Source organism: Botryllus schlosseri, chromosome 1 (genome assembly GCF_051294905.1).
Source record: "Botryllus schlosseri isolate E-star chromosome 1, Bs_hap1, whole genome shotgun sequence".
Taxonomy (NCBI): Eukaryota; Metazoa; Chordata; class Ascidiacea; order Stolidobranchia; family Styelidae; genus Botryllus; species Botryllus schlosseri.
In genome coordinates, this window is record NC_137236.1 from 13,526,170 (window position 1) to 13,552,535 (window position 26,366).

General features: G+C 38.8%; 1 protein-coding gene and 2 long non-coding RNA genes across 3 annotated transcripts; 1 reads left to right on the forward strand and 2 right to left on the reverse strand.

Annotated features, from left to right (window-relative positions):
* The first annotated feature begins 3,472 nt into the window (after positions 1-3,472).
* LOC145442618 (interleukin-17B-like) lies at positions 3,473-7,164 on the forward strand. Its single transcript, XM_080320584.1, has 3 exons — positions 3,473-3,750; positions 5,362-5,613; positions 6,935-7,164. Exons 1-3 carry the CDS (start codon positions 3,548-3,550, stop codon positions 7,122-7,124), a joined length of 645 nt encoding a protein of 214 aa, XP_080176710.1. The 5' UTR covers positions 3,473-3,547; the 3' UTR covers positions 7,125-7,164.
* Positions 7,165-17,875: 10,711 nt separating this feature from the next.
* Positions 17,876-19,742, reverse strand: LOC145442677 (uncharacterized). The gene is made up of 3 exons (XR_013916116.1): positions 19,601-19,742; positions 19,089-19,219; positions 17,876-18,134 (listed from the first exon to the last, which is right to left on the reverse strand). It is a non-coding gene; the product is annotated as an uncharacterized LOC145442677 (long non-coding RNA).
* An 888-nt stretch (positions 19,743-20,630) lies between these two features.
* Positions 20,631-24,514, reverse strand: LOC145442689 (uncharacterized). Its single transcript, XR_013916121.1, has 3 exons — positions 23,599-24,514; positions 22,993-23,153; positions 20,631-20,868 (listed from the first exon to the last, which is right to left on the reverse strand). It is a non-coding gene; the product is annotated as an uncharacterized LOC145442689 (long non-coding RNA).
* Positions 24,515-26,366: the final 1,852 nt, after the last annotated feature.

The following is a 26,366-nucleotide window of genomic DNA, read 5'->3' on the forward strand; positions in this document are numbered from 1 at the left end:
AGTAAAACACCAAAATGTTATTGACATTTTTAGCGTTGGAAATTGGTTGGTTAGCGATGCCAAAGATTAGGTTATCGCTGGAGTATACAACCAATAAATCGGTATTTCGCAGCGTTAACCCGAAGGCTATTATGGGACGTCCACTCTTGCACTTTGGGCATTTGATCACAGGTGACGGCATTCAAGCCTGCGGTATAGGCCCGCAGTAACACCGTTTCGCCGCGACTAGAGGTTCATACTAATTGTTAGCACTCAAGTGTGCCGATTTCGCCGTCCGTTACACGCCACCTTATTTTGTCGCTTGTCCTTCTGTATTAGCTTCTTTTACTTTCATTCAGTGCGCGTGCCTCCTCATCTTTAGGTCGACTAGCTGTAGGCCCAGATGGGTGTCTGATTTCAAAGACCTCTCCCAGTCGTTTCGACAACTTCTGTGGATATCACAATAATGAGTCTGGGAAATCTGTTTGTTATCCGTAGTAGCCTACACTACTGCATTCGATGGGAACAAAAGTCGTCGGTTCGCGGCGAAATAAGTTCGTTCGGAGAGAAGGTCAAACGGGCTCGGGCAATGGTGAGGTAATAGTTGATTGGTCCCGTCATCCATTCTTGAATCTGCGTATTTGGCTATTTGATTTTCGATTCCGTTGCCACGAATATCAGTATGTCCTGCTGGTATCCAGATGAATGTTATTAATTTATTGTTATTTTGAAGTCAAATATATTCAGGTATATTGTGCACAACTATATAGCCTACTTAATTAAGAATGCGTAGGCTACTACTTTGCCAACTCTATAATACCTACTCTGGAATTGAATTTATCAATACTAACCATCTGAATTTGCCAATGAATTCCAACCACGTGAAACGAGTATCTCGTAAATTTTGATCTCAAATCGAGTAAGAAGCGGACAAAATATTCTGGATTTTGACACAATTCCTCATAAACGTGGACCTGCCGTCAACATCGTTAGGAAGAAACCCTGTGTCGCGTTAGCGACGAATATAGCTTCGTATCACATATACCTATTTAAAAACCGTAGAGTTGTTATCATCTACTGGTAGTGATCTATCTAGAACAGTATGGTTATCAACCAGGGGTCCGCGAAACCTCCAAATTTACAAAAGGGTTAATAATCTATTTTGTATTAGGATATTTTAATTTTAAGAAATGACGAGAATATTTCGCTTCATATAATTGCTAAAACTTCAGGACAGAATGAATGGCAGATGGACGTCTGAAATGAAATATTTCACCGTGCAAACTCATTTTAATTGCCAATATAGCCTATTGATACAAACATATATTGTTGCTTGAAGATTAGTTGGGTTTTAGAAAAAAATTGTTAGTGAAAATCTATTTTCTCCTATGATGTACATAACCGCTATTACAGAATAACTTCAAGATGAGATGCTAGTTAGAAATGACTACTCTTGACATTATATGTTCATTAAGAGGAGTTTCTAAATTTTGGTGTCATATATGTTGCGATCATACCCAAAGGTGTCGTTGGAAGCTTTACGCGGTATTATTACATTCGACACCACATATCTTTGTGGAAAAGGATTTTCGGCACTCGTTCATATCAAATCGACGGACTTTCAAAACACGACCGCGTATTTCAAGAAATGCAGCTACAGAATTCGCTTTGAAATAATAAAAGTTATCCCAATTTGAACATAAATCGTATGATGTTATTATTAAGAAAAAACATTTTGTTGCTGTCTATCACTAGCCTACAGGTAATATTTGCACAAGACAGATGACGGTTGCACAATAATTGAGCTAAATATGAACTAAAAGTTTGGTCGCGGGGGTCCGCGGAGACAAAACGGTTGAGAACCACTGAACCATTGTCTCACGGAACGAACTGACTTGACTTGACTCGAGTCATCTAAAAAAAAATCGACTTGATTCGAGTCACCTTCAAATATCAAGTGTATTAGGGTTGACATTGACAATTGAAAATATAAGGTGAATAATTATGGCTAGTTCGACGAAAAGGGGTTCCGACCACTGTCATAAACAGACCAAAATATCTTTAACCAGGACTGCATCGTTATGCAGCATTTTTACGGTCGACGGTAATCATCATCAGAACACCCATTCCGTACCAATGACCTACCTTATCTAGTATCTACCTGCTATAACCGTCGAACCAATGGTGATTTCGAGGGTTCCAGCTTTTCCATATGGTATACGATCTCAAGGCCCACGCAGTTTGAAAGGTTTTGACTGCTAAACATCACAGAAATCCTAAACGAGATTGACATAATTCGGATCACGAGTATGATTTCAGATTGCCCACTCCAGTTTTAGTTATTTCAGTGATGTGCTAATAGAAAACGATTCGCGCGTGTGTTAGGTAGATTCGTTCTCTGTATGCGTAGGATTTGGGAATATATATATTTTATCTGCACATAGTATAGAAGCGTGGTAGAAGCTAACATGGTTAGGATGCTGTCAGCATTGTGTGTCCTGGAACTAAACCAAAAGTGGAATGAATAAATATTGAACAGATCGCTGCTCGCAGATTTAAATTTCAATCCTGTTTTAAGAATCGGGACAACCGACTTTCATCTCTGTAGTTTTGACAAATTGGTTATTGAGGTCGATCAGCATATGAGATCTCACCACTGTTTCTGACGCGTGCACGAAATCATCAAAGCAATGTTTGGTTTGTTTCAAAGAAGCATATATATTATCTCCATGTCGTCACTATATCATCAAATACCAATATTGCGTTTTGGTTTATAATCCCAATTTTATATAGTGCGGCCCGCGAATGGATTCAGTTGTGGAATGCGTCCCGCTGGCTCAGAAGTGTGTCCACCCCTGGTATACGTCGACTATATTGGGTGCAAATCGTCAGTAGTCACATACTACATGTTCTCCGAAAGGATTTACACAATTATGGCATAATTATAGAACGTTTGAAAAAAAACACCATTTTTGTTCAAAAGGCAATTGTTTCAAACACTATTTTAAACATGTTTTGAACAAAGTGTTTTAAAACAGCGTTTGTATTAAATGCAACCCTAATCAAGTGGCTTCGAGTACTTGTTATAACCTGTGACTCGAAGGTAATGACATGTTCCCAACACTGCTCCAAATGCATTTGTTTGTACTTTATTTGACAATTTATTGGGGTACAAAGGGTCCCTAACTATGGTTATGATGAAAGTATAAATATACATGGGCGTCAGTGGCAGTACGAAGCAACGACGTACATTCAGTTTGAAGAAATCATGCGATTGATCGCGGGAATTGCACATGCGACATTTTCAATATTGTCAAAATTCTCGGGGCAAAAGCAAACCTATCGTATACGCACGTACAAGTGTCGTCATTAAAATTACGCAAAGTTGAATGAGGTCGCACCGCAAAAGTCCCGGCGTCGTTCGTACAATTGAGAGGAAGTTGCATCGTCGGGCAAGTCACAAGCCGCGATGTCATTAGACATTACAAATCGCAACCAATACAGGTTTTTCCGCGTGGGCTGTTAAGCGCATTGCGTAATTTCAAGCTTAAAAACAACGACTGGCCTGATGTGTTTTGCATTCCCGTCAACGTTGACGATGTTTGAAGATATGAAAGGAATTGGTATATTGAAGATCATTATAGCAGAGCTATCATTCGCGGTGTATAGTTTTCCAGCAGGAAGTTATATGATGGACCTGTCGGATACAAATATGCCGGCAGAATGCATCAAGTTACAAGGAATTGACGACCATGACACCTCATTAAAAAGGTATGGACGGAATGGTTTCATTGGTCAACCTATGCTTCTTTGTCGCTCGCTTCTTAAAGCTCATAAGTTGCCACAACGCATTACAATTCGTAAAAGGTTTCACGCCGGATGCCCGTCGCTTACCGCATGTCTGCCAATTCTCCCTTGCAGGGAGAATTTTTATGAAGACTTCTTATGCAAAATTTGACTAAATGCGACAGCACCATTCAGCGAAATGTGACAAATCTTGCAAACAGTGAAGTCGCATCTTATTCGAAAGGAATCCAACAGTCAAACGATAGTTGATGTGTTTAACAGAACTTGGCCTTGCAAAACATTCATAACAACCACTCATATAGCTGATGTAGCAAAAAAAAATACATCACCAAATTAGAGTTCCAGTTATTCGCACACTTTTGCCGTAAAAATATTCGGGTAGATTTTGATTTTTGAAAGTACAACAGTCTGCAAAATTTGTTTGGAAACTTTACCGGTCCGCAAGATTTAGAAGAACCACTAATATAATATCAGTATAAATAGGCTTTGCTATCGTTAATATCTCGGTAAATGCACAAGAATGAGCTGTCGGCGATTTCTATTGCGATAAATTAATAATTAATTAGTTTATATTTGGATAATCATAAACCTTGCGCCAGATTAACGTATATATAATCTGTAATGCTAGGTATTGGGTTGAATGTTATCGCGTGCTCAATAAATATGCAGCATAATAATGGTTTTAGCTCCATTTGTGTGCATTATATGTATGTATATGTATTTATACTTCATTAAGGAATAGACTTCAGATATCTGCAGATAGGGTTGCATTTAAAACAAATGGTTTTCAAAACACTTTATTTAAAACGTGTTCTAAACAGTGTTTTAAACAAAGGCCCTTTTTTAAAAATGTGTTTTTTAAGTTGTAAAATCATACCATAATTGTGTAATTATTTCGAAAAAACATGCTGTATGAGCCTACGGACAATTAGCCTACCACCCGATATAGCCGACGTATATAGCCTACGATATGGGATGGTTGGAACCCTCAAAATAGTCGGCACAACAGCTATTTAGTACGTAGATATTTCGTCAAAGGAGCTATATATTTACCCTATATTTTCAATTGTCAATGCCAATCCACTATGACATTGCAATTGAATATTTGTGACGTCATCACTTAAAAAACAAACAAAAAAACAATAAAAAACATGTTTTAAACGAGGGCCTTGTTTCAAACATATTTGCTTTAAATTGATTTTTGTTTTAAATGCAACCTTATCTGCAGGGCAGTGTAAATAACGGGATCATATGATGTGATAGCTTCATCTTCTGCTTGCTACACAGCAGCTTCTGTAGTTCTGCGCTGACATAAGATCGTATTACATACAATAATGGTGCATAAAATTAGGTGAACCCGTTCTTTTTGTTGAATTCGCAAATTGACCGTATAACATAAAGTTAAATAATATGAAATCCCCAAACGGAAGATATTCTTTTCTGATTCGGATCTTATTTACTTCCAAAACAAAAGTCCCGAATAGGTGTTTCACTATGTCTACAACTTCCTTCGATTATCCCAAATCACCTAGGACGGGTTATTGAGGCCAATAAAGTTTACTTTTCTATTTCAAGAGAGCAATGCCGGAAGGTTTTTGACAATGAATACATCAAGTGGTCTCAAAAGATGCTCAACGACTATGAATTCATGAAAAACGTGCAGCGATACGAGATGACGATAGATGTTGATGTCCCAGCAAGAAAAAAGAGGGACTTGCACAGTAGCGGCTGTCCGGAATTCACGGAAGATTATTTGAAGCAATATCAAAGGTTGAATCAACGCAGCACATCTCCTTGGGAATACATCGTAAATTCAGATGTGAATAGGTACGTAATGCGCATATAATTTCACCAATATAGTTTATAAGAATATAGTCGTAAAGTAAGCCAACAGTAGGCTACTCCTCAGCCGGGTGCATTGTACACCCACAGTCTTAGCGAAAAAAATATGCAGTCAAACCCAAAGGACCGAAAAAGGCAGTGCACGAAAACAGAACCTAACTCGGAATCATATCGCGATCATAAATCCTACGTTCCTACGTGCATGTTTCCCTACCGCCTACGGACATACTTCCCTACGTTCCTACGTGTATGCATAATTTGGATTCAAATCTTGTACTCGATTTATACCGCGGTATACATCTGAGGTATGTTCTGGTTTCCTGTGCCATGGGTGTATATTCACACCCGTATATCAGGGATGGCAGAAGGGTGGAAATACTCACCCTTTTCGCTAAGAGAGTGCGTAATGCTGTACCAGAATGTTAAATGGTATGCCACTTTTAAGGGTTGTACTAGGGTGTATCAGTGGACCTGACCGCAACTTGCAGCTGATAATGATGCCGTTTTTAGCTATCACAAGGGCGAGATTGATGACCGTGTTTTAGTCAATATATAGCTTTTCACTTATTACTCCTAGACTGGGTACTCCTATAACTTTTATATAAACATAATAAGGGAATACTATTTCGTAGAAGATTAGAGAACACTGGTCTAGCATACTACGTATAGCAACGAATCCTTTCAGTAAAATGAAACCCTTTTAGTCATATAAACACGCACAACTTAATACTTGGTTTCCCCTCAGCCTATACTACAGGAGAATATATGTAATATATATCAAGTCCACATTAAGTTTTGTATTCATTCACAAGTAATACTTTTTATAGCCTCCATCTAATATCACACGGAAATTCAATACCTATCTCAACGCAATACCGAGAATAAAATCATATCTGGTTCATGGAAAATTAATGCTGAAAACACGTTCTGTCATAGTAGTAATTACAAGGGAACATTCAGACAGAGACGAGACATTTATTCAAGGCTTGTGGAACCCTATTGCGATATTCGACACCATTTGGGAAATTGAAATTATATATGCCATTCTCGATGGGTTCAGCGTGACGGTAACGTAATAATGATAATGCAACCGGCTCACCGGTTCATATAACAACTGACACAAAAACGCCACGTGAGCTTATCAATTGTGCATCTATGAAGTAAAAAGGCATAATGCCGCAAGAAGCTAGCTATGATTATAGCAATATACATAGCGGGAGGATTTCCTGCGTAGCCTGAAACCAATTTAATTCGATATAATTATCGACGTATTATAGATTTGACTCACTACATTTTTGCATCACAGGATCCCGGAGAGACTTATCGACAGTTTATGTCGCTGTAACGGTTGTATCAGCTTAATCACGGCGGTGGAGGATTCTGCTAACTCCAGTAGCATACCGCTGCGTATAACCGTTCCTGTACTCCTGTATGGGCAGCAAACCACCGTCGAGGTCCACATAGGATGCACATGCACGACTCCCATAGTTTTATGATTTGCAGTTTTCTATTGACTAATAAATAAATTCATTTTTATATGTTTTCATCAACAGTCAATATCTGAGTGTTTAGTAGGCCTATTACGTAGCTATGAGCTTTGAATAATATAGCTATTTTTACAACTAATTTTTGGATTAAAGTTCGCTTTTAACATACAAGTATTATTATAACGTATGTTGACTTCATGTGGGTGTCGCTGGTTCAACATGTCAACAGGGTAGTCTCACAAAGAATTTAGCTTTGCGATACACACTGTCATACGTTTGATATAGACTAATAAGTAGGGCCATTTAAAGTCATTAAAGTCATATTTTTTTCTATGCATCAGTAAGTCGTGAAATCAATTTTAACGCGAAAACCACGTCCCTATGGGGTATATTATGAAAGTTATAAAGTCATATAAAGTCATATTTTCCTTGTTAGGTCATATTTGAGTTATAAAGTCATATTGTTGTATACTTTAAATGAAAAGTGCCAATTTAGGCGGTGAAGCAATTAAGCACTAAGAAAGTAGGGCAATTTCTGATTGAACGAAGGCAAGCTGTAAGGTTAGCCTACATCGCATTACAGTCACAGACCTATGAGGTCACACATAGCATTATGAGGTCACACATTGCATTGTGTTGCTACACAATCTGTTTTACTTCTGTGCGTTGAAGTAGGACGTCATTTGAAGTTCATTCAGTGGGTAGGCAGGCTAAAAAGCTCTATCTTGGTCTACTTATATACAAATACATTTGGGTTTGAATAAAATAGTATTTACGATGGGCACCACGATAATAAATAATTGAAGAATTGGTCACCGAAATATGCCTCCACTACAACAATATTTCAAACTTGATGCAGAAAATGGAAAGTTGTAAGTACACCATCAGAGAGGCTAATGCTGATCTAAATGCCCTTGATTTCAGAAAAGATCCGCTGGAGCTCAAAAATTACATTAAGAAGCGAGTTGACAAAAACGATGTTAAACAAATTATGGAGCTACAAAGGCAAGGCATTTCACCAGCGCTGTATGCAAAACTGCAGAAGTGTCAATCCACATCAGCGTCTGTGGAGCGCTCATTTTCCTTACTTAAGTCATTTTACGTCCAAATTGTCACTTTAAAGACTCCAACATTCCACACAACATGAAACTGTACTACAATAGTGGTTTAAAATAAAAATGGATGCGTATTACTGCTATGTTGTGCATGTTTCACTCCTCAGTTCCATGAGTGACGTTGGTTACATATAAAAATACACTATTTTCACATAAAGTCATATAAAGTCATATTTTCCATAAAATAAAGTCATATAATTGATTTTTTAAGGTCATATAAAAATGGCCCTACTAATAAGGCAAAAGCTTGACAACCTGATGAATTAGTTTTCGATGCACATTATCTGTTTGCTTCATAGCATAGAGGCAGGTTAAACCTTTTGAGCGTATAGGTTGCACAATGGTGGTGCTCCTCGCCCGCGACTCAAGACCGGCGACCCACAGAACTGCTATGTCACCATCGGAAAGAGGTCATTTTGCAATCGGAAAATTACATATATCTGACGCACAGGACCTACGTCATACACCAACTGTATATTTGAAGTCATATGAATTACTCTAAATAAACCTACAGGTTTATATGATGCCATGAATGCATCATAATATGGAATAGTTGTTTTGATCGCGTATTCAATAACATCGTGTGTAAAATATTGTGGTAAAGCAACAGTAAATCAGTTTCGCGAAGTCTTTGTGCTGCGTAAAGCGACGTAAATAGTTTGTCAAACCCAGCGATCTGCAGAGATAGCGATTTCAATGAAATTTTATGATGTCTCAATTCAGCGCAATTGCTAGACATTGTTTTACATATCATGGAAGCAAATTTGGTAGCAAATTAAAGTGGAGCCATGCCATACATAGATAATAATATATAGGCCATAACGGAATATATCATGGTAACGCCATTATAATTACTCGATAGATTAAATACCACATATTATCTTCAATTTATGTCCAGGAGGTGAAAAGCCGATAGGACATGTGGTGTGATATACTATGTGTGCCGTATGAACTATCGATAGGAAGGAATACGTGTAAGATACATCGTTGTACGACCTCGTTTTTTCTACGAAATATATATTTGCGAGTGTAAACATTGCAAATATATGATTCAACATTACATTTTGAAGACGATTCGCATATCGTCTGTACGATTGGTTCAATAAAATTACAAGTCGTGGAGACAGAAACAAGGAAATTTATCCGTATGATCTTGATATACGTCTGTACGAGACAGGCTCCGTGGTACGTAAGCCAACAAGCCGTTCGCTGCCGTGGAGGCCGGTCCGTCGAAAGGAAGACATACACAGCGAATTCGACAAGTAACATTCTGGAGTCAGACACAAGTTAAACATCATAAAGACATTCGCCCTGCGGTTTATATGCCCTTCAAGTATATATATGTGCCGTTATTTTTCTCTAAAATAGATTTGAGCTACAAAGCCGAATCCAAAAGTAAAAATTGTTATCATTGCCGGATCGTCAAATCAATATCCGGCTATAAAAAGTGACACTCGCTGTAGAAGAGACATCAATTTCGAGAAGCTTGCGGACACAATATGCGTTTCTGGTTTCGTGCTACACGCGAAGCGACATCTTCCCGACTCTTCAAAATCCATTTAATTCAAGTCAGAAAAGTATAAAATACGGGTCGAAAGCGCACTCCTCTTCGGAAGTTGATAATAATGGCCCGATTAAATTTTTTATCCGATCCAAGACATACAATGTACAACGCTATATACAGGATACAGTGCGATGGAAGAATAGGAGAATGCTGAAACGATAAGTTATGGTCTCTTAATCTTGCATCCACCGCGGATTAATCTGCGACGTCACAATTGTTCGATGTTAATAACGCTGGTCAACAAAATTTGACAGAACATCTAGCAGTGTTATCTGGATATTTTAAAATCGCTGATTATGGCAGGAAAACTGCGATTCGCGAGACGCATGCAGCTCTTTCAGCCTTTGATTGCGGCTCTGCAATGATTGCACAAATGCACAATATCCACATACGCTTCCCCGTTTTACTGGATGCGTTTACGCAAGACTTGTAAAATATGGGGGAAGGTGGCACTACCGGGTTAAAAATTTGCAATAGAACTCTTGAAGTATAACAGCTACGAACTGCTTTGATGTCATATCTACTAATATTAACGACGAAATTCATTCGTAAATCTGAAAAACTTTCGCACTTCGTGCTTCCTCTTCCATGAAGGACCCCTCACTATTTCGGTGCGTATAGTAAGCCAGTATGAAATAACTAGATTTAGTCCGGAGTTCACCGGAAATGGACATGGACAGTTTAAAATGGGTATTTGGCGTTTAGCTAGTTCGTTACGACCATGCCGTGGAATGCGAACGTATGCTACATGAGTAATCGAAATGCGGCCATTAATATCAAGAAGTTTGGCAGCCCCTGGCATGAAGAACCCTCACGTGCACCGCAGTTATTCAATCAATCTGTAGGCCTACTGGACCTGGTGCGAGATCTTTGTTTGTAAAAATAGCAGTCTGTCAAGCTTAGAAATTGTACTTTTGCGCAAAAGAAATATATTTACCCCTGTACCAATTGGTCATTCTACCAAGATGCGAGATAAGTATGGAGCTATCTGAGGTTGTCTGAAAAGCTTAACTACAATAGTCATATGCGACTCATCTCTGTTGACTTCTAAATCGTCAATATTCTACATGGCCAACAAGTTGGTCAGGTCACCAAGTATACCTGTTTGCTATGTGAGACAGCAGGACAGGGATCCAGCACTGGTCCAAGAAGAAAGAAATAAGGCCGGAATGAACCAGTCTTCAAGTTGTAACATCAGTATAATCAATGAGCATTTGGTACCGGGGGATAGAAATGTCTTTCGTCCTCAGTACATCAAAATAATGACGTTTGATTAATGAAGCAATTCGTCAAAGCACTAATCGTAGAGGGGAATTGCTTTATTTCAATCTGCAGACTATTCAGTCATCTTGATATATTTCCTGATCATCTTGGTGATTATAGTGAGTAGCAAGGGAAAAGGTTCCACCAAGATACCACAACAACAATAATAGAAAGTGTTGTACCCTTTGATAGAGCTCAACACGATCGATTCCTAGGCTTTTAGTAACATAAAAGTAAGCTAGTGTATCTGAATACAACACGGCAATAAAGCAGAGTTAACGCGGGTACAACGAAAACAAACGATGCCTCACCCGACTAGTACAGAATGGACATGGTCACGAGACGTAAAAGATAACCAACAACCAGAAAGCAATCAGCAGAAACACCATCTAGTGACCAAAGGTACTGAATCACCACAGAAATATGTCAGAGTAAATTAGATGGGCATACTATCGCAAGCTATTGCTGGAATCTTTCGGGAAATTGCCCTAAATCGGTTACAAGCGCCAATCGCACAAGAAACAATTCTATTTTAAAATATATGATTGGGAATATTATTATTATTATTGTATTCCAGGTGCTTTATATGACATAAAACTGATCAAATGATTGCAACATCATTTGAGTAACCTATGTAAGGTTGGAGTTTATTTACATGATATCCATGGAAGTCTTCAGCAAGGATAAATAGAATATCCCGAGAATTTATTGATGTTGCTGCAATATGATTTTAAACTGCCTAAAGCATATACGAATACCAATTTGATTGAATTTCTGAACTTTATAATGCGAATGATCTTTGCATTATGTTCTTGAGCAATCCGGACTTTGCAACGGTTTCGCATCAGCGTTTTCGCGGCTGCAAATAACCGCCTCGACGTCACGGGCTTGTTACTATTATATAATTTGGTTCGTAGTAATAATTTACTACGTGATCAACATAAATCGTAGCACATCACGGTAACTTATACGTTTTAATTTTATCATATTCTCTCATTACTGCATTACTGCAGCCTGAGAATATAATCTCGTTCCCAGCGTTTAAGTTTTAGACTCAATCCACGCTACATATACGACTATCAGGTATATGAAAAACGGTATTGAGTGCATCTGTGCCAGGCTGAGAATTAACTAACCAGGACAGTAACGGACGCATGGTCATCAAGTCGCTGGTACAGCGCAACCCATAATATTTGGTGACGTACCATTGTACGTCACGCAGAGCAAAGTTTTTTAATCCGTTGCCCCGCCTCAACTTTGTATAGTTTACGATCAGTACAGCGTGATCTTGCAAGCGTGCATTCATGGATTCGATTATGCTTAATTGTACTTTGTTTCGTGCTGAACAGAGACATCTAAAACACTTCTATCAGCAGAATCGGCGATCATCCGACTGATGCGTACTTTCTCATCGAAACATTTGCTTTGTTTGCGATCCTGGAGCTGGTGGTTCAAGCGAACTGGTTTCGTGTCAGGCTTCGAATCCCTCTACAGAATTCTGCAGAAAAAGAGCAAATGAAAGCGGTTGAAAAAGAAAAGACATTAGACTCAGGTCTGTTTATTATTGCCTCAAATTGTGTCTTGTTTGTCGCATCGAATATTATGTATCTTACGCTAATGAAAATGATAGAGCCACAGATAATGATTATGATTCGCAGTAAAACATTCGCAATATCACAAGCCCTAATGTGTTTTCATCAAGAGACATGCAGCTCATGTTACTAAAGGGCGGAACATGGTCGAAATGAGGACTTCTTCATTGTTGAATCCGGGGCTTTTCTGTTTTAGTTCACAAGATACTAGTGCAGATTTTAACTTTGCTTAGGTTCACTTTACAACTGCGATTCAGCGTTTACAAACACTAACTTTATAAAGAATAGATTTCACAACTGTGCGTGTGTGACCAACCAACTGATCAACTAAATAACCATATATCTGAAACCTACAGAACTAAATCGCCAGAATATGATTGCATCGCATCAAAAAAGATGATAGTTTATTTTCGGTATAATAAGGGTTGCTTCGTTAACTACATTCATGTTAATTATAGGAACGGTGTGCAGTAATCCCTATGTTTTAACAATCTGAATTCAATATGAGCAAAGGTCTCTACCACATTTTTAGTGGACATACTAGTCGCACATACCAATAACGCAATAACCCCCAACTCAATAGATATACCCTCCCCGCATCCCAAACTCAGACGTGGATTCGGGATGTGTATAGTGTACATTGGGCTCGAAACCAATGGGTATATGCCCGTTGGTTGTTATAACAACCTTGATTTGATCCCGAATATTGCACATATAATAGGGTAACCATATTTTGAAATCGGGAGAGGAGGACACTTTTACCTAATCATAAAAGTTGGTTTTGGGTTGACTAAAAACCATGTAATGATTAGATCGTTAACTAGTCAAGTGGCCACCGGCACGATTCAAGCACGAAATATTTTCAATATTTAATTCCCAACCCGAAAAGACGGACCGGACTTCGAACACTTCCCCATTGTGTTTAGTTCAGTCCGTAAATATGGGGCACCAGACCATGGCAATTGCTGAAAAGAGGCTCAGTTGGAAAAAAGGTTAAGAACCACTGGTATGCGCTGTTTGAGCAACAGACTGCGACAGGAAATATGACACAACTATATGGAATTATATGTGTCCAAATTCAGCAGAATTTCTAATGCTTGCAAAATTGAGTCATGACTATAATGCGTTCGTTAAAACACGGATAGAATGGACTGGACGTCACTTTTGCGTATCTGTGTCCAACAAGTTACCAAGAGTTGAAAGCTCGTTAACCTATCTTGGTAAGTAAAGGTCCGGATAAACGGGAGTGACTGCTTGGATTGTTTCCGTAGCGAGTAGCCTACCTCAGGACACATATATAAGTTATCAAATAATGGTGTGGTGATAGGTTTGTTTTTGTGATATTCATGGTGTTGGTCGACTACTATGGTCATTTACACAAGGCCGATATTGTTCATTATTTTCCGTAACTGCCGACTTATAGCACGGCCTACCTCTAGGCTTTTGTAAGACACCGCCGACGCGGATGACGTGGCGAGGAGGAGCCTAGATAAACCTCAAAGACTTAAGGATCGAAATTCTGAAGTCGACCTCAAAGATAGCCTACCCTGCCTAGTCTATTCAAACCAGCATGATTGCTTGCTTAAGTTCTTCTTCACTGTCGACATATTAATTTGCTGGATGCGACTGGACGTAGGGCAGTGCTTGTGACACATAAGATTCATGTTCGTATTGAGCAGGCAATGTACGACCCGCGGGGCAAATGCGACCCGCGACGAGATTTTGAGCGGCTGGTGAAAAGTTACCTGGAATTCAGAATATATAAAACCTACTTTTGAATGTTAATCCTGAACTAAAATCATCGGCTGTATAAACTGAACCGCGCATTTGCCCACTAAGAAGCATGTTTATGCATGTGCCGCGATTACTTAGCCTACGCACGTCGTATGAGTAATCCAGATTCAGAATAAAGCCGATATAGCAATGTGTGCCGTAAATATTGAAGTTGCGAGAAGTCACTGTTTCCATAGAGTTTAGTTCAAGCATTATTTGTTGCCATTCTCGTATTTACACGTTCTGTACTTCAAATTGTTACATAATATATGTGATACGTTTCCAAATCCCTAAACCAGGTGTGGGCTGACTTACGAAAATTCCAAGTAGATCCGGAGCACTAAACATTTGTTAGCCAGAGTTAGAGAACAACCTGTCCTTTTCGTTTGTGGCTATATCAGGTCGCCGTGGAGTACAATTCAAGTCGGTATTATGACAACAATAAAGACGAAGACAGGCTCAGCAATGGCGATTTTCGAAATCACTGCTATAGTGCAGTTTGGTATTTTACCAAACTGGACACTGCTCGGGAGCGACCAACACATTGTAGCATCCAAAATAAATTTTAATGTCTCAATAGAAAAACGTGCCTGCTGGGTTATGAAAGAGTTTAAAATCTATTATGTTCATCATTGTTCATCATTACATTATGACACCGACAAAATATTAGTTTTTGTTAATTAACCGTCACTTTCTCCTTTCTTAATACCATATATCGAGACTCGAAAAAGAGGATACTTTTCTAAAATTCTCAAAGCTATAGTGCCGGAAAGAAAACGAGTGATTTGGAAATTTTTCAAGTAATTAGTGTTAACAAAAAAAGGCCATTTGTTCGATCTTGACTCCCGAAATACCTGCTGGGCCGTACTATCGTTTATCTTCTTGCCAACTCTGAGTGCGGTTTGGTTCGGTGAGTTGGAATCCAGTTTTGATCGCATTTTAACACTTTTTCTAAAAAAAGAGGACGAATTCCCAACAAATAGGACATCAAGTAATCGGTGTGGATAAAAATCACTGTATCTTGAATATATTCGGATTGTTCGCGAAACGCTGGTGTAACCCGTGAGAGCGAATAATCATTCAAATATTGTGTGTTTCACTGAGTCTCGATTTACCGCAAACGAAGTGATCGAAGCTTACGTTGTCGTAACTCGAGTAGTAAAGTAATAAAATAGCGAAATGTCTATTTCAGTTCTCTGTTCTTACCTTAACCAAACCTCTTGTCTTATTGAAATCGAATATATTTTATATAGTTCTCAACCATTGGCGCAGGCTCGAATTGTATCATCAATTTGTAAATGGGTAATGTGTGGCATCTTATCAAATCGTTTGTCTATTCCCTATTTTGGCTGGTAACTTTAAACTGAGGCTATGCAATATGAGGTTCGTTCTACGTATATATGAGCGATGCAGCATGTCCTTGCGAGTATATTCAACTATATATTCGTTCATTGGTAAGGAATTAATGACCACTCAATCTGTATTTCAGACAGCTAGCAAATTGCAATGACGTAATCATGCCTCATACTTCGAAAAGGCCCCTTGACTTAAAATATGACTTGACTCGACTTGACTCGAGTCAACCCCAAAAATCGAGTGACCTGACTTGACTTGAGTCACCTTTGCAAATCGATTGACTTGACTTGACTCGAGTCAAAATGTGGAATGTCTCGAAATGACTCCTGGCTCGAAAGTAGTGACTTGATCCCAACACTGCTTTTCAATAGTGATAATCCGCTATTACTCTATGTGACACAGCATGTGAGGTTGAACCATTCGAAGCAAAAACTGTTTCTAAATACTTATGACATTCCTTCTAATAATAGGTCCAATAATAGGACTCGTGGCCACATACTTGTACCGTAGATGTTTGGATTTGGGTTTTCACGCCTTTTAAAGGTTGCAGTTCAGTCAAATTTGGTTTACAAAGTTATTGTAGGCCACATGAAAAATAAACTCATGAGACCAGACATTTTGAAAAAAAAAGTTTTGCTATAGGCTTACTGAAGTATGAATATTAACTACAAATCACGAATTTTCCTATTGTGTTATTTGTATAAATTATTTAAATAATATTCTCGCATTGAAATAATTCCGAATATTTTCAGCTGACATTCATCAGGGGTAATCGTCGGCCGCTGATGTGGGTCGATTATGAGCAGGGGCTACAACTAGGGTTGCAATTAAAACCACACGGTGTTTTAAAACAGTTTATTTAAGGCCCTAAGGTGCAGCTAGACTCACAAAATTTTCAAATCGCGGTATGTTATGAACGGTCAATCCTAAATTCTCAAAAATTGTGGTGTAAGCTATTTATACCCAACTTCACATACTGTATAAATTTCAGGATTTCACAATAATTTCTTGCGCCCAAATTGGGGGGGGGGGAGATTGGTGAATAGGGAATTGCGGGGGAGTTAGCGTAGTGGTGACGATCATGCCTACCACGATCGTGCCTACCAAGCACGCGGATCTGGTTCCCGCCGGAGGTTCATTTGGGCCCCTCTTCCCTCGCTGTCGCCGTTCTTACGGCGACAAAAAGCCCAGTAAAAATACCCGCAGAAAGAAAGCACTCACAAGGAATGGAAAGAACTAGTGGAAAGGGCCGCGGCTTCAAAAAGATCAACATCGAAAAAAAAAGAGCTGTGACATCGCCCAGCAAACACTCGATTTCCAGTTGACTTCCTGCGGAATAGCCGCAGGGCGCCCAGCGTTACTTCCCTGGAGTGAATTTGTCGACTACTAGAAGCGTCCTAAACACTTCCTGAGTTGGTCTACTATAGACGTGAAGTGACTCCATATGGACTCATTGGATCTGCTGTGAACGTGACGTGACTCCCTATGGATGCGTCAGACCTACTGTGGACGTGACGTGACTCCCTATGGATATGTCATTTACCACCTGTTCTATTCCTCAGGATTACCATACCAGGACTCCCATCCACACCTGGTGCAATTACATGGAATTCAACATCATATAAACTAACGAACTGTTTATATTGGGTTACTGAAAACCGACAATTGCAAAATAACTAATAACTAATGAACTATTACTTGTTAACAAAGTTCAGGCTTACGTGAAAAATCGATCAGGAAATCACTACGAATAAATGTGTCAGTGGGATTTTGTATATAACAGCAAGTTCTAAGTCAATTTTAAAATACACTGTAAAAAATAAAAACCTCGATTTACCGCGAAATGTTTGGAAGCACGGTAGCCAGACATTTCGTGGTAATTTAACATTACCGTTAGTCAATGTAAATTGAACTTACATTCGTCCGGTAATCTCACTTTACACGCCAGACTGTAATGTTACAGTCACCTCCGGTATATCCAATCTACATTTTATCCTGTATATTTGCCACCCAGACTGTAATTTTACTGCCTACCTACATACATGCTGTCTGTGTAAATCAGGATTACATACCAGCTTGTAAATTCACGTACATCCCATACCTATCGCAAAACAACCTGATGCTAAAATATCGCAAAAGCTTCTTCACAGCCCCAAAACGAGATTGGAACAAACTGTATATTCATTCATGATTCACGATGAGAAGATTATCGATGGAAAAGTATTGCGGCTGGTGGTCTAATTCTTCTTTAGGAGACATGCAGTAACACGAGTGGTCTCCCACCATCGGCCAATCTTTCAATTGTTTCTCTTTTTCGTCCTCATTCTTTCTGTGTAGCTAGTATCTTGCAGCTCCACTAAAAAGAATTCATGCGTAAGTCGCTATAATAAGCAAAGTTCCTAACCTAGACATGACATTATAAAGACTACCAAGACAAAGAGGGTAACAAAAATATAACAATTTTTGAAGTACCGGTACTGATACATTGTGTGGTGACGGCTCCGCCTTTTACATGATATAGCAGAGATTCATGACCTACTTCACCATGCACTTTATTGCATGCTGTTATTTCTTGACCCCCGATCAGGATTGTCCAATGTCCAGCGTATCGGTAGTGGAAATATATTGAAATCGCCCAAATGTACCATAAAAAAAATTCTTTCGTGAGGAGCACACGATTCTGATTCCTGGTCAGATTTAGAAGGGCGCTACTATATTAAAATCGAAAAATTAAGTTATGTTGAATTGAGTGGAGCGCGAAAAAAATTTCAAGAATAATTAAAATCTCTAAAAAAATTGGGAGTGAATTAGTAATTTCAATTTGCATGTCGACGGATGCTAACACATACTAATTGAATTAGATGTTGGCGGCCGCACAAATTCCCATCTCCGGCAGCAGGTTGCCCATCCCTGATCTTATGTCTTACGCCATTCAGCCATTGAATCCGTATTCCAGTCTTTAACATTTTCGACAAATTTCCCCAAACTTGTTTGAAAATAGCAAAAAATAACATTGGACAGGACATCAATTTGTTTCAAGGTAGGTTGCACTGAGACTAACCCTAATGCTGGTAGTGTCTACAGAGAACAAGGCGTCGTTCTGTACTGCCATGCCCAATTTGATCAGTTTTGGAATTGAATTGAATTAAATTGTGTTGATATAGGGTAGCTTAATTGAGGGCGAAACCGAGCAACCAATATTGCATCGAAGTCTGTCTTACGCAGTGCAGTTCGCCAGCTATTAACAACAGCTATCCAGCGCAACGAGCTTTAGGCTACTGCCAAAGCTATGAAGTAATGAATGACTTACACGTGGGAATTCCTCTAAATCTTCAAAGAATATCACAAATTTGCTTAAATGAAGTTGAGGGCGACTGCTGGAGTTTGAATTTGGCGAGCTTTCTTGAATACGAAATAAGTTTCATCTTCAACAATCGTCTTCTGAAAATGGTTGTGAAACACATGTTTAGTCAGAATTCATACAGACTTTGTCAATTTCTCGCGTTCCCCAGGTTGAGAACCACTGATCTTATGTATTGAAGCGAAAGGTTCCTCATTTGAGGTGGCATGCGTACCAAACAAATCTAGCAGTGGATGTAAACATGTCTATGTTATGGCCCAAAATGACATAAACATACCAAAAGTTTCAACTACTCCGCGGCAGAGTATGTGGTGTCACAGGTCAGTATATAGGTCGACTAACATCCCAAAATAGAACAGAGAATGCGGCGAATGAAATATTTCAATCATGAAATCAAAGTCATCCCGGTGGTGTGCACAGTCGTAGATATTCAAGGTAACGAATATTATGTAGTACTGTACCTTTTACGATGCGTATCCCAATCAGCATTCCTAGGAATCTTCAACGATCGTGTCCACTTTCTTCAAGCACAAGCTTCGCTCCACCCTTTGCTCAAATCTCTATAATTGCTAGACGACGATACGCCAGTCGCCACTCTAACGATTTCAAAATAAGTGGTATTCATCCGCTGACATGCAACCAATAATATTTACTGGTCACTGCGTTATAATGTTTGATTTAGGTCGTTTTTTTTTTACAGAAACATTTATCATTACATCTAGTCCTTTTCTTTCCCATCTAATTGCGTATAAATTGATATTTATTCCATGTGATGTCACTACTTACCGTACTTACGTAACCAGACGCTGCTTGTGATGTCACAGTGGTGCGTTGGTTGTTTACTACGAATCTCAGAAAAATCAGTAGCGCGTAACGGTAACCTAATGTAAGCTATTACAGGTCGCCTTGTTCGCCATTAACAACTGGTCAACTTAGCATGCGGCGCTGATATTTCTAGTTTCCCGAACAATATTATACATCCTAAACTGATATTCCAACTCATCAGTCCTATCCGTGACAACGAATGTAACCAGCGAGACCGGCCGATAGCCACAGCCTTATAATATAATATAGTGGCTATATCTACGATTGTCAGTTGTTTCTTTTACCCTACTATGTACTGTGCTGAAATTGGTACTACGGCCAACAATTTCCGTATGACAGACCCCAGTCTCGCGAACGAGGTTGAATCAGGTCAAATCACCACGAGAATGATATCAGTAACAATCAGTTCCACGTATACATTGACTGCAGAGATTTTCAAGCTAATCAATTTTGCCAATAGCCTGGTAAACTTCAGAAACGAGCAACTGTCAGTAATTTTGCGAAGAAATTCTGGAAACTTGACTTTAGAGCTAAATTGAGGTAATATTACATATCAAAATGTAAAATTACAAGCTACGCACAGTTATTGGCAGCTACCGGTAATTCGTTGCAAAATTTACGGAGATTTCCCAGTAAATCTACCAGATTTTTTACAGTGTACCATTACAAATATTTCAATTGAAGTGCATCACGAAATTAGAAATAAACGTGTCACATGACTTTGAAAAAGTACAAATGCTAATACAACTAAAACAGGGAAAAGCATGGAGCAATCATAAGTAATAATTTACATTGCATATTATAAAACGATGGATCATTTGCACCGCATCATGTTAAGAGCGCGAGCGCGTATTCGCAATAAACTTGGTTGCAGCAACAGTTTTCTTCTTGGTCTTTGTTTTGCCTGAAACATATACAACAATGTCAGCAAATCATTTGTAGAGCCACTCTGCTGACATAGCACATGAAATTTCTATTTCCTCATGCATTAATTGTGATATGTCTTGTGATCCGCTGCTTCTACTTGTGCTGAGTGATAATTTATGACGATACTACCATGTCTACTCGAGTGCGGGGAGTTTCTGATGTTGTGATACGGAGTATGCAACCCGTCAATCAAATTAAATTGTGGAAACACCTCAAGTACATACTTCAGTACTTTCCATAACTTCTACTTTACCTAAAATAGTTTTGATAAGCCGTGTATATCGCTGCTTGAGTGCTTGAACCCGAGTAGAAATACATTGTGTTACTCTTACTTGTACTAGAATACTGACGCTACAAATATTTCTAATTGAGTGCTGAAAATGATTACTTTCCTTATCTCTGTTTAAAAGCATACAACTACGACATTCCTCAAGTCTCCATATTTTGACCGTGTCGACACTTGAAAGTAGTTCGATGTCTTGTAAATCGCTATTTATATTATTTAGTACGGTACTAACGATGAATACTTTGACCACCTTCATTTGGCACTTACCACCTACTACAACTAGGGCTTGCCACGAATCTGAATAGAGTAACGATAAGTCGAGACAGATGATCTTTTCGGGTACATAAATTGTACTCAACAAGAATTAGAATTCCGATTCTATGTACCACTGCGAGGCCTAAAAACATCGATTGGTCATATCTCAGAACGCGGCACATGTAGGACGTAGCTACGCACGATCGTGTGAATGACAAATGTATTGTCTCAAAGTACAATAAAATAGGAATTATCTTCAATCTAAAAAACATTCTTTGATGTGATGTAGAGCCGGCATTCATTTTCTTTGAAGTCGTATACGAGGTAGATATTTCAATTTTTCCTTGTTCATAATGTTGTCACATCATATATATAGAGCAGAGGCTTCAAATTCAAATGTGGTCGCAGGTCAATTTCAGGATTTTTGACGACGCAGCAAGATAGGGATATTCAATGTATAATTTCCATGTAGGCCTTATTTGACGGGAGCTTGCAGACAGGCATTCCACAAACATTTCGAGAATGTAATTTACCATTGTATTATTCACGTTTGACACGAAAAAAATCACAGTTTTGAATATTTCAATAAAATTATTTTTGTGCTGGGCATAATTTGTTAAAATAATGAGTTATAGAGATAATGCAATAGGATGCATCATGACATCGTCAAACTCTGGGTTATAATATTGCAGTTGGTGGACCTTTGACGTGTCACAGTTTTATGTCGAGTATTTTAAAATCTACTGAAATTTGATCTGGTATCAGAGCATTTGAGCGGTGTAGCCTAAGCCGGGTTTTGATATAGTCGTGATAAGTAGGCTGTTGCTACTGTCATTACCGAAGTCAAATTAATTCAGAATTAGCTGTTGCCTTCGATTATTATTAGAACATATCAATAACAACTTTAGCCATAGTAATAGCATTGTTTCTTAGCCTTAGCGATCGCACCCTTCATGCTACCAATAAGATTTCTAGCAGCCCAAAATTTATTTTCAACACAATTTCTGATGGTACCTATATTAAAATCAGATAGTCAATTCACATAAAATTGCGCAAAGCACGAGAACCACAGCATATAGGTCTAATCCCACGATGCATATCGTACCCTCTGATGTGGTGCTTCGTACCACGAAAGAGTCTACGCGCCCTGGTTAAGAACCCCTGGGATAGAATAGAGCACAAAATCTTATTTTAGAATTTTTTACTTCATTTTGAAGTGCATCTTACAAGCCTGGTAAATGGCTAATTGTACAGCAGTAGAAATTCAAGGCGTTGCAACTATTTCAACTCCAGTGCAAACAATAATTACTTTGACCACAAACTATGATTAAACGCTAAGAAGGCCTACGCAACACCTCAACCAAATCTACTTTTTAAAACTTATTATTTGTATACTTTCCAGAACTGCATTATCTACTTCCATTTCGAGTAGATCTAACGCAACTTCAAAGTTGTTACCTCTAGGTGTGTATAAATCCATAACATTACATCTACTTCAGTTCAAAAGATGATTACTTTCACAGCCTCTGGTTTCCATGAAGTGTATTCAATGTTTTATACCTTCTGACTTTTTCCTGAGGATGACGCAGCAACGATTTTACAGCAACGCTTGTTCCATGTGGCAGTAGTTCTTGCGAACGTTTTCGGTTCCAGTCATAAAGACATTCTTTATACAGTGTTCTTGACGTTGTTGAACACTATCAATTGATGACATTGCCGATCTAAATAATCAAAATTATTATAATGTTTGTAGTGAAGCCATTTGTCAAGAAGCCAAGCCAGGAATCTAGAATATCCTGTAAAAAAAACAAAGACAATGAAGTTCATGCTGGACCATTCCCACATTCTACTCACTGAAATGACTAATCAGTAGGGCTGAGCACATTGGTATGGTTACTCAAATCTCGAACGAGCATCAATTCTTATGATTCGAGCCAAGTATGTGACTATTTTCAAGACAGCCTACTGAAATTACACGCTCTATGCACCTTTAAGAATGCAGTTTATAATAAATTATAGTTCCACCCAGCACGTTTTAGCAGCCCGATTGCGAACCACCGTCAATAGTATATTTCCGCATCATTGATGGCATTTTTTTCAGGGTAGTAAATTGCTAATTAATGAACAATCATAAATCATCATATATAGTTCGTAACTTCAACTTACATAATTCAACATCTTGATCCATGAACAATGCACCACTGCGGCGCCTTCCTCTGAAGTTTAGAACTATACATAACATTGCCTGTTCGATATCTAGTCTCCTGGTAGAAATGAAGTAACTTTGTATACACAAACACAGATATGTCCCATCCATATATAGTAAGAATCCATTGATAATAAGGTTGAGATTTCTTATCGACGGCAAGATGACCATGAGCAATCAGCCTTCCTCAGGGCCCATCCATAGCCTACTTTTTTAATACTGCTGCAATGTAGGCAATGTTTCCGTGTATATATACTAAAATCGAAAGTTATAATCAAGCAATAAAAGTATGCACGGAGGCCGTGCCAACATTGCGGTAACATTGCCAACAACCCGTCTGCACCAGGCCATGAACATGTTAAGTTTATAGAGTTTATAATTGGTTTAGTGTTGGAGTATCCTTTGATTAGAGCGAGGTTAAAGATGGGCTAACAAACTAATATAATCTTGTTCCTAAAATACCCTAAATATAAACCAATATTGCCATAAATTCTTACATGTTCACTGAAAGCCTCAATTATTTTACTAACGCTATTATAGATGGTTATATACTGTTGTGGACACAAAAATACGAAAATGGATGGTAATGTGATGCTACAATCTTCATGCATCCACAAATTCAGCAATCTCACATTCCATAAAGGAACATTCCACATTTCTATTAGCCTGTGACATAACATTTCAAAATTCAGCATATACCGATATGTTATAAAATACCGGTACATTACTTTATGCGGCCTCTGGTTTGCTGATTGGGTCCTGCAGTCCTAGGAAATCCTTGTAAAACTTTTCACAGGATGCACATGAAATGTCAAGTTATTGCTTGTGAGACATTATGCAACAGAGCACGATAAATCAGACTACTATGATCAATACATTAGCCTATCATAGGCTTACCATACGTCCTCTTTTAAGAGGATTTGTCCTCTTTTTTTGACTTTTTTGAGAGTGTCCTCGGAGGACGCCCTTTTGTCCTCTTTTTTGAGATTTTGTTCTCTTTTTTGAAAATTTAGGTCAGATATAGAGGAAATTGCGAGTGATATGCCGCAAATTAGCGCAGAAGTGAAGCTCCGGCGGGTATTTCGGAGGAAAAAGCGGTGATTTCAGCTCTGAGCGAAATGAAGACCTTTTTTTTTTTTTTTTTTTTTTTTAGTCATCCACCTAGCAATGTGGAGTTAAAAACGTGTTTTTGAGCTCTGAGCAGAAGTGAAGACCTTTTTTTTTTTTTTTTTATTTTAGTCAACCGATCACAAAGTGGGAAAAATTAACCGTTTTTGAGAATTTCACTCCGGTTTTGCATGTTGCAAATTTCTGAAAAAGTGTCCTCTTTTTTGATTTCCAAAATATGGTAAGCCTAGCCTATCATATATAGTATCAAATGTACTACAAGAATTATCGGCTTGCATGAGTTACCGATTAGCAGCGGGTCGATCAATTTCGTCTGTAGGTGATATTACAGCCGTGTCACTATAATCATATAGTCGAATTCATTATATCGCATCAGCAGTTCATGATGATCGAGACTGTTGCTGTTTATTAAATATAGCACTCAAATACCAAGCTTCCTGCCCTTCCGGTACTCATGATAGAGACATCTCACAATCCACGCTGTTAACGTTTCCCATTATGAACTAAACCATTACTGTGATAAATTCGTCCCTCCGCCATTGCTACATACACTGATCAAATTGAATTACAACGCGCATGCGCGATGCTCGCCAAATAGAAGAAGGCAGGCTTCTGGTTTTATGGTTGGATGAATTTCAAGCAACAGGCGTGTTCGAGTCCATTATCGAAATGGCCGAGAGGATTGCTTACTGCGTTGTTCCGTGATTGGAATAGTATCATAACAATCCCATCATGACGATTATCAAGTTCTGATGTCGGAAGATTTAACATGCATTACGAGTATTTGCCCCTGATGTGGGCATTTTCGACCCAGTAATGTCACAATAAAATAAGCTACTGTGTCTCTGTATCGCACATTACATCGAGCCTCTTTAGCACTGTGCGACCGCAATGATCGATAGCCGGGCATGTGAAGTTCCACGCGATGGGAAAGTCATCACTATATCACCATTCACGGCTTCACTCCACTAGATTTCACTTATATCATAAGTGCATTCAACACAGCTTATTTAGCATTGACTGCAGAATAATGCACATTTGAGTTCATAGAAACGATTTCCCAGTATAAGGACATCCAAATCAACTCCGGTGTAGGTGGCATCCAGGCATCACACTATTATGACATCCACTGGAATGGTCATTGGTGACTGGCATAGGAGAACTCCAAAAGTTACTTCCTCTGGGGGTCACTTGGAGTTACATAATTGGACGTCAATTTGTGACTTACTGAGCAAGTCCTCAGTCACTAAAAGTGGGACGTGGGACGATTGGGCACAATTGTGGACGTACATGTAAGTCCGTGGGAGATCGGGTGTTTGCTGGGCGGGCACTCTAGGCCGAGGTGGATGTTTGAGTAAAGGATCGCTACTGATGCGTGTCGGTAGACATCCTTCTATCTGTTCGTTGCATTGCATTGTGTCTTATCGCATTGTACATTGTATGTGTAGCTTGTTCATATGAAAATTATAACCCAATGTATTGTATTGTATTGTAATAGGCCGGTTAGCACGGGGAAACACCTGTTTTAACAATGGATGCTGAGAGATTCTAACCAATGCTTCATAAAGTGTCCCGAGGCCTCTAAACACCTGCTAAACTG